Source organism: Accipiter gentilis, chromosome 17, assembly GCF_929443795.1.
Source record: "Accipiter gentilis chromosome 17, bAccGen1.1, whole genome shotgun sequence".
NCBI lineage: Eukaryota > Metazoa > Chordata > Aves > Accipitriformes > Accipitridae > Astur > Astur gentilis.
The window spans coordinates 20317396-20332337 of NC_064896.1; the positions used below are offsets into that span (position 1 = coordinate 20317396).

Consider the following 14942-nt stretch of genomic DNA (forward strand, 5'->3'; position numbering starts at 1 on the left):
GAAGTGGAAGCCAATGCCCTCTTTCATGCAGTCTTGTCATGGCTTACTACTGCCTTGCCAACAGTGCTTTGTCCTTGCTTTTTGGAGACTGGTATCCTGGAGAAGATTATTCAGTTCAGATATTTGTGATTCTTTCCTTTCAGATTCTGAACAAACCATCCTTATTTTTGCCCTTTGTAATCCCAGAGTTAACGAAATGTCTCTTCTAACTTTCTCAGAAATGTCAGTTTGTGTGCTACCAGTAATGAAAAGTAATCGAATCCATATATATTTGAGATTATCAGGAAGCTGGAGGAGAAAGTATACCTTCTTTCTCTTACTTGAATGTTAACTGATCAGCAGAACAGAAAATAGTCACAACAGACTTTCTCAACTCTGTCATTGCTGCTGTAAGCCCAAGAAACTGTTGTCACTACAGTCCACAAAATTCATATGCTACACCAACCCACAGCCCATTTCCCATCTTATTCCATGCTGCAGGACCAGTGGCCTAATCTATGCTGTGTTCCAGGAAGAGCATGAACAAGACTGAAGCGTTATGAGTTGTTGTCTTTGCCATAGCCATGGTGAAATGTCTTGGCAAAACTCTCAGATGAGTGCAGAAATCAGACCATACTTTGTGTTAGACAAGAACACTAAAATTATCCCTGGTGATTAGTTAAAAAAAAAAACAGTGAGAAGATTTGTTCTTAAAACTAGAAAACAGAGCAAGAGTGAACCTCAGACTGAAAAGAACCCCCACCACTTTCAGGCCCCAAGGACCTCCCTCGGTGGCCTCCAACAGACTCCTCTCACAATGCTGGCCCAGTGGCTCAAAGGACTCCAGGCCGTCTCCTCCTCTCTCCTTTGGGCTCCATGCAGAGGAGATAGCACCTCCCCACGCTCCAGGGGCAGGCCAGGAGATGGGGAAGAAGGGCCCACGCAACACTTGGCAACCAGCAGTTCTTTATGGAGTGCTGGGAGGCCTTGCACAGGCTGGCTGTGCCTCCCTTTCCCGCTGGCGGGATGCCTGGATGCTTCCCCCCCCGTCAGGCATGGGGGCCTGCGCCACTTGCAGGGAGCTGGGTTGTTGGGGGGGGTCACTGAAGACCCCTGACCCTCCTGGAACACTGTTGCCAACATCTTGCCTAGGGGAGCCCAGGCACGGGATGAGGAGGGGGCTGGAGCCCAGGCACATGAGGGGAGGTGGAGGGCAGTGCCTGTGCCCAAGGGGGAGCAGAAGGGCACAGGGGAGCGATCCCCAGGAAGGGGTCCCTCAGCCCCGTGACCCTCCTCCTCCTCCCACTTGAGGCCACCTTTCAGGCCACAGGCCCCCCAGCTCCCAGAACAGCCCTATTTGGCCACATGTTGACACCACAGTGGCCTCCTGATGTCAGGAGGTACCTCACTGCCCATTGTTCTGGACCCTATAAATACGGGGATTCCGGCAGCTGGCCCACAGTTCGCTGAGCTCCGAGGCACTCAGATTCCGATCATGAGCGGAAGAAAGAGGACCCACAGCAGCGAGGCGAGTGGCTGCCCTCATCTGCGCAGGAAGGTGGAGAGGTGGCTGCAGGAGGGGTGGAGGAAGAGGAGGAAGCGTGGGAGGGGGGACACCATCAGCCGCATGGTAGCGGTGGCCGTTGCTCATGTGGCTGATGGTGTGGAGCCCATGGAGGTGGATCCACCGGAAGACCAAGAAGAACCGATGGAAGTGGATCCACCTCCAGCATGGCTCCCCTGGCACCACTACACCGTGCCAGGGCTCCCCTCCATGACGCCGTGGCAGCGGCGGCGCAGGAACACCCGGCCAGCGCCCTACCATCGGCCCAGCCACCGCCGTTAGCCGGGAGGCCCAGCCTCCACGCGTGGCCATCCAGTGGGCTCACCCATTCCATCTCCCAGCACCAACAATTACTTTGTTGAGTGCCATGGGTGGGGTGAGCCCTTCTTTCCCCCTCCGCCCCTCACCCCTGCCCCTCCTGAAGGGCTGCCATCCATCTCCTCTGCTCTGAGCCCCACCAAAAAGGGGATGAGATCACCTGGCTTCCACCAGGCTGCTGTGCCAGAGCGGCAGGAGTTGTCCCTCAGAGGGCCACCGAGATCCCTGCGGCCCGGAGGTGGGGTTTCTTCAGTCTGAAGATGAAGACGTTGCCTGATGGGTGGTTGAAGATGAAGCCAGACCCTCTGCGGCGGTGCACAAAGAATAGCAACAGATCAAGCAAAGGAGTTGGACAACCGTTCCTTTGGAGAAGCAGAAGACTGCAGCCCTGCCAGGAAGAAGTGCTGGCCTTCAGCATGAAGGTCCCTTCTAGGTGCTTCAACAGGAGCTCCTTTCAAGGTTGGGCAGTAAACAATTTTAAACAAACAAACCCGAAACAATAAACTTAGAAAATAACAGTAAAAATGCTTTCCTCCTCTCGTGTGGTACTTTGGTGACTGCATCTGGATTCCTCTGTCCCCTCCTGGCCTGGTCTCCTCAGACCAGCAAAGACACTGATGCGTGGGGTGTGGGCCCAGCCCAGGGCCTTCGAGATGGTGAGGGGCTGGGGCACACGGCACACAAAGGCAGGCTGGGGGTGGGGAGACACTGGAGCACGTTGCCCAGAGAAGGTGTGGATGCCCCATCCCTGGCAGTGTTCCAGGCCAGGTTGGCCAGGGCTTTGGGAAACCTGATCTGTTGAAAGATAGCTGCCAGCCTCCTCTCTGTGCCTGGGAAGATCATGGAACAGATCTTCCTAGAAGCTATGGCACTTGGAGGACAGGGAGGGGAATTGAGAGAGCCAGCATGGCTTCACCAAGGGCAAGTCTTGCCTGACCAACCTAGTGGCCTTCTATGATGGAGTGACTGCATCAGTGGACAAGGAAGGAGCTACAGATGTCATCTATCTGGACTTCTGTAAGGCCTTTGACATGGTCCCCCTCAAGATCCTTCTCTCTCAATTGGAGAGATACGGATTTGATGGATGGACTGTTTGGTGGATAAGGAATTGGCTGGATGGTTGCATTGAGAGCAGTGGTCAACAGCTCAGTTTCTGGATGGAGACCAGTGGTGAGTAGTGTTCCCTCAGGGGTCTGTACTGGGACAAGTACTGTTTAATACCTTTGTCAGTGACATAGACAGTGGGATCGAGTGCACCCTCAGCAAGTCTGCAGAGGAGTCCAAGCTGAGTGGTGCAGCTGACACACCTGAGAGACAGGATGCTATTCAGAGGGACCTGGACAAGCTGGAGAAGTGGGCCCATGTGGACCCATGTGAGCCTTGTGAGGTTCAACAAGAGCAAGTGCAAGGTCCTGCACCTGGGTCAGGGCAACCCTTGGTATCAATACAGGTTGGGGGATGAAGGGATTGAGAGCAGCCCAGTGGAGAAGGATTTAAGGGTACCGGTGGGTGAAAAACTGGACATGAGGTGGCAATGGGCGCTCACAGCCCAGAAAGCCAGCAGTATCCTGGGTTGGATCACAAGAAGCGTGGCCAATGGGTTGAAGGGGGGGATTCTGCCCCTCTACTCTGTTCCGATGAGACCCCACCTGCAGTACTGTGTCCAGCTCTGGAGTCCTCGGTACAGGAAAGACATGGACCTGTTGGAGCAGGTACAGAGCAGGGCCACAAAAATGAGCAGAGGGCTGGAACACCTTTCCTGTGAGTGCAGGCTGATAGGGTTGGGGTTGTTCAGCCTGGAGAAGAGAAGGCTCTGGGGAGACCTTATCGTGGCCTTTCGATACTTAAAGGGGGCTTATAAGAAAGATGGGGACAGACTTTTTAGTAGGGCCTGTAGAAATAGGACAAGGGTTAATGGTTTTAAACTAAAAGAGGGTAGATTCGGACTGGATACAAGGAAGAAATTTTTTATGATGAGGGACGTAAGACACTGGAACAGGTTGCCCAGAGAGGTTTGTTCCATCCCTGGAAACATTCAAGGTCGGGTTGGGTGGGGCTCTGAGCAACCTGATCTAGTTGAAGATGTCCCTGCTTATTGCAGGGGGGTTGGATAGGTGACCTTTAAAGGTCTCTTCCAACCCAAACCATTCTATGATTCAATGAAGTTCATGGAAAAAAAAAAGATTTCAGTGATACTGAGCACAAAGGCAGTGCTTCTGGCATGAATCACTAAAAGGAGAGGTATATGTTTATACTGTTCTTATGCTCTTCCATATGTATTCTTTCTTGATACCTCTTTGAGATTGGCTATTGGGTTGGATAACTCTCTGGTTGATTAAATAAGGCTACTCTTACATTCTTATGCTGGACAGGACAAAAATCAACAGGGTTGCATTGCAGTGAGGAAAACTGAAGTTGAGCTTTAGGAAAAATGTTATAGCAGCTGGCGTGTGAATTGATGGAGTAAATTCCCTGGGAAAGTTGTGGAGTCCCTATCATGAAAGACTTTAAAGAATAGTTGAGACAGGCTAATTCAATGATGCCTCCTTCTGTCCTTGTTCTCTTATGATTGTACATAAATGTTTTGCCAACAAATCAGTATCAGGATTAACATCTGGGAATTCCAGCTCTTCAAATTCTTTGATTGTTCATATACGTTTTTGAAACTAGAAGGATTGAAAATTTGCCCCTCCTTGTAACCGAACCTCAATTTTGAGATTTGTGAAAACTTTGTTATTCTATTTTCTTGGTTTCATTTCTTTTGCATTTTGTACAATATGAAATAATCTAGTGAAGCTCATCCATACAGAGCTTTATTCTTTTATCAAAACTAGGCAGTACCTTTCACTCATTCCAGTACGTTAAGGGGGCCTACAAGAAAGCTGGAGAGGGACTTTTTACAAGGGCATCTAGTGATAGGACAAGGGGTAATGGCTTTAAACTGAAAGAGGGTAGATTTAGATTACATGTAAGGAAGAAATTCTTGACTGTGAGGGTGGTGAGGCACTGGAACAGGTTGCCCAGAGAGGCTGTGGATGCCCCATCCCTGGACGTGTTCCAAGGCCAGGTTGGATGGGGCTTTGAGCAAGCTGGTCTAGTGGAAGGTGTCCCTGCCCATGGCAGGGGGGTTGGAATGAGATGGTCTTTAAGGTCCCTTCCGACCCAACCCATTCTATGATTCTATGATAATTAAGCTTGGACTTCCAGGGTAGCAAGGTTCAGAGAGGACCCTGCCTGAACCTTTGAGGATTGCTCATTGAAATCTCTATACAGAATAATAACATAGCCTTTCTCTGTTGTGTAATAGTGTGGGCGTAGCACATTCCAAGAATGCCTTTTCTAAAGAGCAGACTCAATCCATATTTACATCAAAAGCCTTTATTTGTTAAGTAAAGATTACACATCCTTTTGCAGTAAAAGATCTCAAAGCGTTCCAAAGGTGGCTGATACCATTTTGTATTTCTGTGTTTGTAATTTTACAGATGAGAATAAAAGGCCAAATAGTTGACTCTGCCTTTGACCCATAGTCACACAGGAAATCAGTGCCAGCCCACCTTACTTTCAGTGTGAGGATGTGTTTAACTGTGCTTCCTATGGCTTCTGTAACACAGAAGCAATGCTATAGTCATTAAGGCTGCTTAGAACAATACAGTTTCTTTTGCTAAAAGCCGAGCAGCACTGTTGCAAGTCATCAGTCCATACACTCTTAGTTGTATTCTGGAACTTGTTTTCAAAATCATTACCTGATATTTGGCTGTTCTGTTGAAGCTATTTTTAAACAGAACAATAGCTCTTTTGGAGTAAAGAACAAAATGGGCTTTCTGTAGAAACAGCTGTGGATTGCTTTTCAAGGACCATTTCTGTTTTGTTTTGTTTTTTTTTGTTGTTGTTATTAAACAAAAATGCAGCTGTTGTTAAAATCCAAAACCTACAGCCAGTACCTGTATTTCACAAGTAAAAGTGTAGTGTTTTTGTTTTTTGGTTGGTTGGTTTGTTTGTTTGTTTGTTTGTTTTTAAATATTATTTTTGAAACAAAAATGTGTTTGTATTTACCTGGAGTTTTTCTGTAACTCACAAAACCAGGACTGACCAGTGGCGTTCCCTCACTTGCGCTATTGTGCTCATCAGGGCCACCTTTTCTGTAAAGGTATTTTGCTGGAGTCAGAGGATAGGATGAGAAAGATTCCACTATGAGCAATGAAAGTGATTTGAAGTATTGAGAAAATGCCTCACAACTAGATTCTGAAAGAGGACTAATAAAAAAGGAAACAGAGTGATATGTAAAACATTTAAAAATAGTGTATGATACAGAACAGATCATCTAGGAACATTCCTTCTGACACACAAGCAGTGATACGCTGAAAAACATTGAAAGGTGGCAAATTCAAGCTGATAAAAATGAATATTTAGCTGCAGCTAATGTATCAGCAGGATCAAAAGTGGACTATACAGCTATATGGGTAATAAAAATCTGGATATTTCATGAAAATAGTCTAGAAGTTCAATGATTAGGAATAGCCTTGATGTAATGTACAAGAACTATATGTTAAAAATAAACCATGTTTGTGAAGATGTATACTCTTATGCTTTGTGCTATAATAAACCTCTGCTGTTAAAACTTCATAGATAATTTCTCTGGAAGCATGTGATTTTATAGTGCTTACAAGAAGGCTTCCTACAGTGAGCTTCAGAGTAGTGAAGGCTGTCAGATAATGTGTATTGGATGGGAAGGACTTCTGATTTGATTTCTATGGCACTGAAGCAGAATATATAATTTTGATAGGAAGAGAAAGTCAGAGATTGATTATTATTTTTTTTTAATTAACCTTAGTCTTTAAGACTAGTTTGTGCATGTGTGTGTGTTGTATATGTGTGGTATTTAGTCATCATGTAATTCATAATAATGGAGTCTTTACATATTCTTAATTGGACATTAGTTTAAGATCACTGGGGTATGCAAGCCTGAATTTATGTAAAATAGATAAAAGTTGTAACAGATGGGAATAATGAAATTTTAATACACTTTAATGACCATGTTGACATGGGACTGCTAGCTTTTAAGTGTAGCTGAAAAGCTGCTAAAGAGTCTAAACTTTTTGCTTTGTGTGAAGCTTGTAAATGATCTGGGATCCATCACCCCAAGCAAAGAGTTGCTTTTCTTTAGGATTGTAATGTATAGTGGAATGGCTACCCTGACGTTTTGGAAAGTGCAATACTGGGATTTCATAAGTATTTACAGCATCCAAAACGTCATAAACACATTGTATGCGAGAGGTGCCTCCACTGGGAAAGTTGTAGACAACATAGAGTGTGTTGCATGCCATGAAAGCTGCTTCAGCATCCTTGCTATTGCATGATGTGTCCCAAGTGTGCTCTACTGCCATGGTTATGTGGTTGATTTTAGTAATTACAATGTTTCCTCCAGTGTCTGGTTCTGCATGGATTGCCCAGAGCCCTTGCTCATCAATGGCAAGATCTATTTTTGTAGATGGAGAAAGCTGATAGGCAGGAATCCTTCCAGCCCCTGGCAGTAGCATTTGGTCAGCTGTATTTCTTTTCTGGATATTGAATTTAATTATCTCATTTAAGGAGCCATATCTGTGATAGAAGAGGAAACCCTGATATATGACGTGACCAGTTCCTTCCCAGGGAAATGGCAAGGTGACTCTGCGAGCTTTTAGTGTATGATTGCTTTCCATGAATGTCATGATATTTGCAAATTCCAAAATAACATTATTTACAGAACCATTTAATAAATAAATCTTTGTGTGCTTTTTTCCAGGATCTTTCATCCAAGAGCCATGCTTATCTCCAGTCTTCTTAACTATCTTTAGGGACTTAATACCTGCAAGCATGTGGTCACAACCTGCAAAGAAACACCCAAAGAAAAAAAATATTAGAATATCTGTGAATTTTCTAGTTTCCTTTCTTTGAATAACTTAGATTCCTTTTAATGCAGCCATAAGGCCAGGGTCAATATATCAGTAAAGGTGTCAGCAGCGTGACTGCTGTAAGTAGTGTTGAAGCTAATTATATATGATACATCAGTGTCTCCTGCTAAGAAAACTGCATATCTTCAGCTACACATAGTGTGTTGTTTTCTGCTCTATTAGACCAGTGTTATCCAAAAGGGATTCTATTTGTGTACCTGAGAGGAGACCAAGAGCACAGTTAGTGATTCTATGGTTATTCTTTTCAGTTCTTTTACAGGGCTGTTATTTTTACTTCAGAGAAGTGACTTCTGTTCTAGATCAACACAGTCAAAGAATCAAATTTATTTCTTATTGAAGGCATACAAATTAAAATCTATTTTCCTGATACACCGTGTGTATAGTAATTTTGTTTCAGGAATTCTCTTATCCTCTGTTAGCCTCTTTTTTTCTGCATTTATAATATAAAGACAAATAAAAATAGATCATCATAACTGAAAGCCAAAACATTGGGTTATTTTCCCATTCCCCTTCCCAACACCTGCAGCACAAAGCAACTAGAACAAATATATATATCACAAAATCAGGAATGGTAATATAATAAGGTGGTCTTTAAATGAACTGGTATGATGTCTGTGTTATCAATTCTTATGCTAGAAGCATGGCTGGTGGAATTACATAGTTGTTTACCTCACTATAGGGATAAAATTGGCACCAGCAGAGAGCGAGTCATAGTTTTGACTTCATTATATTTTGTATGTGCTTTGCACAGATGTTTTAAGACCACAAAGCACCAAGATTGTGAAGGCTTCGGCATTTAGACGCTAAGATCTTTATCAAGTACCATCATTTCCAGGAAAAACTCTACTGCAAAGCATATTAACAACCTTGTTTACCAAAGGCACTCATAAATTACAAGAGACACTATTTGAAGTTTAAACAATTGCCTTTAGTGAAGTGCAGCCATTTTAGTAAACAGAACAAACAAAGCCCTAAGGCAGGAAGCTCTGGCAGTAGATGAAATGGAGAAAGCAAAACCAGCCTCCCTATTTGGCCTGATATGAACCTAATGAAGTCAGTGGCAAGATTCCAGTTGCCTGTAGAAGGCAACCTTTATGTCACTTGTGTGTACTGATACCCGCTAACCAAAGCATTTGGAGATTGCTGCTACAGCATGTATTTTTTTTCTTGGAAGTCCTCACTCTGAATGCACCTTTTTTGAGCAAGCCACAATAGCTTTCCCAAAACTAACATTTATTAATTAAAGAGATTCTAAAAAATTAAAACTATTGAATCAAAATACCTAGCCAGCCTTAGCAACATCTTCCTCTGCAGGAGAAATAACCAGATCACTATCTGAAATCTATGTATAGTGTCTTTCTTCTTGAGTGAAGTTTTTAAACTCTCCTTGGCTTTCATAGCAGCTTGGAGGAAGACTGAGGAACTGAGACATTCACAGTGAGCAAAAAGTTTACCAAAATTTTTCCACATTCTCCACAATGATACCTTCAAAACCCACTGTTTCCTATCATACACCCAAATGTGCAGAAGATAATTTCCCCTTTCCCAACCAAAGCAGGATGAGATATCAACTGCTGCATGTAAAAACAGTGATTCTACTTGATTGTTATTTTCAAGTCTCTGTGAACCTGAACCAAAACCAGTAACAAAGTTGGACTTAAAAAGACATTTTTTTGCTAGAGCTTTGGAGTGACTCAGCAAAAATAATTGTAACTTCTTGTTAATATATGATAGCATAGAAGCAGAGGTGCTATTTGCTAGAGTTGAGGGTCTTGCTGCTTTTCCTAAGTGCTGTAAAATCTACACAGGTACTAGTTTTGCCATCAACTTCAATGGGACAAGCATCTGACTCATTGACAAAAGCAGAGTAGCTGTGAACTGCTTCAATAAAATTAAAAGTAATAATTTCCAACAAGGGAAAATAGAAAGTAATTTTTCCCCTGTGAAACTCTCAGAAAGATATAATTTCCAAAGTGTCCTTAACACAGTCAGTTTAAAAATCCCCAAATTTTTCTGCCTTTCAAAAAAATGCCTAATGTTCAAAAAATCCATATATGGAAAAAGAAAAGCTTGATATTCAGAGCACTCAGTTGTGGTGTAGGATTAGAGCTTAGAAGCAGAATAGGTGATTTCTTCTGTTATCATCTGCCTTAATACTCTTTTGCTGGAAAAGTTCAAGGAACAAATTGTAAACTTACTTGTAAAATTAAATCAGTCTAATTCTGTTGAAGTTGTATAATTGATGATGCTAAAGATCTTTTACCTGGCTTTTTAAAAAATGGTAGTTTATATTATTGTTTATTGTTTATTTTTCATTTCTTACTACTTTTGAATGAAAATGAAACAGTCTACTTCAAATATGTCTACAATATGTAATTTACATCTATAACTCAACTTTCTTAAGGTAAAGATACTTAAAATTATAAAACTCAATTTATATTTTAAAAAAGTATAGATTGTGTTTATATTCTTCATACTAGGTACCGTAACACTTAATTTTCAAATCGGAACTGAGCTTTGCTTGCAGCTAAGCCAATGTGCTCTCTTGATAAAGTACATGGAGGGGAAAGGGAGAGAAAGAAAGAATAACAGATGAGGACAGTAAAACAGATGCAAATTGTAGAAGTGAATTAAGTCTTTTTATTAACTCGTGAGTTCACTTTTGATTTGAGCTTTTGACCCCTGCCCACTCCGAAAAGCAAAGACCACCATTAATTCCTTGGTATAGCTGCAATACTCAGAAGTCACTGGCATTTTTTCTGGGACTTTGCAAGAGCATACTTCCAGAGGCTTTTGAGATTACTTTATAATAAAAAGCAGCTTCCAAAGAATCAATTTGATATGCAGTAGAGTATCTGCAAAATAAATGTTTGAATTGTACTTTCTTTCCTCCCTCTCCCATACCTTTTTTGTAGGTTTTTGTTTGTTTGTTTGTTTGTTTTTTAAAGTCTAGTATTTACACAGCCAAAACCCCATGCAATTATCTGTGATATTTACATAACTTGTGAAAATCTGTTATCCCTATATCAGCATGCATGCATTCGCTAGGGGACTGGCTCATTCACAGCACAGTTCTGAAAAATAAACTGTTCTTACTTGCATTAAGCATGAGTTTAAGTTTCTTTTTTTCTTCTGCTTCTTCAAATAGCTGCTGTTTCACCAGGTCCTCATGTACTTCTATACATGTATTAGAATCTGTGACAGATCCAAAATAGTCAATGTCCCTTTGTGCTCGTTCAATTCTTGTTAGCAAATTCTCTACTTCACTTTTAACCTCAGCCTTATAATTGTTCAGTCCTGCCAGGCGTGACAGTACCATCTTTGAAAAGTCTCGGAATTCTTCCACGTAATCCAGTATGTCTTGGTTGCATTTTTCCAGCCTCTTCTTGAGTTAGAACACAGGAAGAAAATACATGGATATACGTGTATATTCTCTATAGATTACAACCTCATTCATGATTACTTTATCTCTTATCTATTTATGCTATTCTCTCCTTTCCAGTCCCCCTGCCCCCCATCTCTTTCAAACCGATCGTCTGTTGCTGTGTATCTAAGTGCAGAGGACATATTAGACTGGCACTAACATTCACAGTTCTGGACAAAAATACACTTTTTTATTCTTGGTGTGGTTACTGACAACCAGCTGCTTTGTTTTGCTGCCTAAAGAGGGAAAAGTGTTCTGGTGGAAACAGCCAGAGATACTTAAGGGCACATGATCTCTCATTACTTGCTTTCCAGAAACTTTTCAGAACTCCTCCTGAAGGACCACTGGTGAAGTAGTCTCAAAAAGTTTTCTGCAGGAAATCTACAAATGTGAATGTTTCACATAAATACACCTCTTCTGACCAAGACAGTATCTAGTGTGGCTATTTTTCATCCATTTAAAATGGAAAATGGAAATACTGACATCTGTATGTTTGAGACGGTTTGGGGTTTTTTTTGTCAAATTGTTGGCTGTATTTTTAAAAAAACCCAGTTGTTTCTTTATACCTAGATCCAAATTATCAACATTTTTAAAGGTGAGGAAAGTGGCTTCTCTGTTGTAACACAGCTGCTTGTGTAAAGATCGTAAGTGGCCTGAAAATAGAAGCCCAACTGCCACTTTGGGAAGATGAGGAAATTGAGCCAGTACTTAAGACCAAACACACAATTGTAGATCTAACGGCTAGACTGGGTGTTCTGATTTGGTGCTTTATGCACAGATTTCAGTTGTTTTGTTTTAAGGTGGTGTTTGGCTAGGAGATGTCCGAGTTTACTGAATGATTAGTTCAGTATGCATGTGTTCTGTGTAAACTTGGTGGTGGTGGTGGTCTGTTTGTTTTGTGAGGTGGGGTTTTTGTGTATGCCCTGCCTCATTAATATGTGCTCCCCACCCCACCCCACCCCGCTTTATACGTGACCGTAAGTCCCCAGGAAGCAGTTGAATTACTTTCTACAAAAACTTTATTTTAAATGTTTTCAAGTGTTGTCTTCAATACGTGCCTCACCCTTTTTCCTGTTCTTTCTTTGGTGCGCCTTGCACCAAATGTCACAGGTAGAATTGCATCATTTTTAATGGGCCAAAGGAATGGAAATTACCATGTGAAGTTATTCCTACATTGGCTAAGAAAATTTAAATCTAAGTCTACACAATGGGAACAGAATACCAGGCTAGTCCTTCAGTTCCTCCTGTGTTGTGCAGTTAAGACCAGTGAGAGCTTTGTACAAAAAGGGAATGCAAGCTCAGGCAAGTTAAAGCTTCTCTAAAAGTCTGCCAATACAAGTCAGGAGCCAAGGACATGTTAATGATTTACGATAAACTATGTATGATTACAGCATGCCAATACTGAAAAGGTATTTTGCAGTACTGGTAGTTTTTTACTGCAGAAAAAGAAGCAGGTACTGGTACTTTTATATAATTAATTGAAAGCAAACACCTATTTCAGTCTTCCAGCTGTATTTCATCTCCTAGTTAAAATGCAGATACACTGCTAGTTTACACAAATGTGTCTTGAACTACTCTTTCTGGTAGGTTCATCTGTACATAGGAAAAATACTTGATAAATTTCTATTTCCTTGTTAAAACTTGTCTTCATTTCTACTGGTGACGATATGGTTATACTGTTCCCTAGGACAGACAGTTACAGTACTATAAACGTTTGCATATTTAGCTAAATCCACTGATGCTGTAAAAAAATGCAAGTATATATATAACATATATATATAACATTATGAAATGATATCCTGCAACAAATAATGATGTGGTAATTAGGAATCATTATAGTTAAAGGTTTAGCTACAATTTTACTTATTTATTTGAAAAAGCTGGAAATTTATCTTCCTGGTACTGTTTATCATAAAAACTGTTCTGTGTTCAGACACACAGAAGAACATTCATACATTTTCAAACCTCTTTGCAGTTAGGCAGTATTACAGAATGATACAGCTAGTACATACCTCTAAAGATAGGAAACGCCGGTCAATGTAGTTCATCAGTGCTGCATCTTGCATCATATATTGTGCTGCTCCCATGACGCTTGTGAGGAATGGAACTAATAAAAATCGAAGTTGCAAGACTACCATTGTTTCATAAAATTTTGAAGCAAAGTAGTAGTGAATTAATTGTGTGTGTGTACACGTGTGGAGGGCAATCCCAAACACTACTGCCAGTCCAGGATTAAATTAAATTTAACAGTTGTCTGATACCATGATGTGAAAAAGTAATACTAAAAATAACTAAAAAGTTAAAAATACTGTGGCTGCAAGTATTAAAAAGACTTCATATGGCTGTTGCAGTTTATCATTAAAAAAATAAAGTTGTGGAAGAGGAACTGAATGTGTTTATTTGTAGAAGCCAGATGACTGCTTTCCAGTTTGTGATCCTATGATCAATCCCAGATGTTCAGTACTGAGTCACATAAAGCCTGGAGGCCAAATTTTATTAAATACAAATAAAAATAATTTATTTCCCCTCCTTTCTCCTCCCATCTGCTTTCCCGTGTGACCAACACTGTGCAGTATGTACTTGGTGAAAGTCAGCATAGATTCAAAGTCAGTGGAGCACTGGTCATCCTTTCACAGGAAGATCTGATGCATAATGTCTGTAGCTATTTCAACAACCACAGCTGTTACTGTAAAAGAATCTAAAGCAATTGTTTTCACTTGCACTATTCAGCCTCTTTGCAGCAGGACTGAAAACCATAGATAAAATTATTTAAAAAAAAAAAATCTTTTTCCTTCCCCTTCTCCTCTTCTCTTGCCGGTACTTTTCCAGCTAAAATCAATACCCTTAACACAGTTCTGTGTCACTTTAATGGAGTCCTTGATAGGTCTCTTGTCTCAGAAAAATAATTCTACTTAGGATGACTTAAAAATTAATTACAAGTAACTTACATGAACCTATTGCATTTGAGGCAATTTTTATTTATGCTTTTTCATAATTTCCATGACTGAATGCCTTGTCTGGAAACATACGTGGCTTTGCTAACATTGTATTCACTAGGAAACCATGTGTTAGGATGTTAGAAAGCTCCCTTTGTATGTGAAGCCAAATGGGATGTCTCTATTTCTCTTTCTCAGAATTCTCCACCTCTTCACTTCCCCCCGTCCCCCCATTTTTTCCTCTACTTTTTTTCCTGACATTTACACAGCTTTCCTTTTCTTTCTGCCTTGTGCATAAGCATGTGACTTGTGACAGAATTCACGAAAATGTGTCATAGCAGGCAGATTTTTACCTCCATTTGCTTGATTGTTGCGAGGTACAGTTATATGTGCTTTATAGACAAATTTCACAGACACGCACAGATAAGTATTTTTTCTTTTACTATTGCTTTATCCTAAGAGGCCTAAACAATTCGCCATTTCCTATTTACAGGCAAAGTCAGTGATGCACAGGGAGGCTAACACTTCATTCTCCACTCCAGTGTCATTTCACTTTACTCCAGAACTCCTGCCTGGGAAGATGGAAAGCTTGCCTGCTTGCATCCTTGAAGGATTATGCACTGAGAACAGACACCCTAGGAAGTGTATAGTCTTCCTTGATTATGTCGTATGGAAATCCTTGACAAAGTGTGCTGTTTTCTTTCCCACAAAATAATCAGCTTCAACACTGGGGAAGAACACAGAAAAACAATCCCTTTTCTAACCTCCTA

The 14942-nt window shown here is 41.3% G+C and overlaps 1 protein-coding gene across 2 annotated transcripts; it reads right to left on the reverse strand.

Annotated features, from left to right (window-relative positions):
* Positions 1-5267: 5267 nt before the first annotated feature.
* OLFML1 (olfactomedin like 1) lies at positions 5268-13672 on the reverse strand. 2 transcript variants are annotated; one of them, XM_049820509.1, is made up of 3 exons: positions 13249-13672; positions 10909-11007; positions 5268-7727 (listed from the first exon to the last, which is right to left on the reverse strand). In XM_049820509.1, exons 2-3 carry the CDS (start codon positions 10919-10921, stop codon positions 6949-6951), a joined length of 792 nt encoding a protein of 263 aa, XP_049676466.1. In that variant the 5' UTR covers positions 10922-11007; positions 13249-13672; the 3' UTR covers positions 5268-6948. The 2 variants fall into 2 exon arrangements, with proteins under 2 accessions (XP_049676466.1, XP_049676467.1); XM_049820510.1 differs by having other exon boundaries at positions 10909-11197.
* Between the last annotated feature and the right edge of the window lie 1270 nt (positions 13673-14942).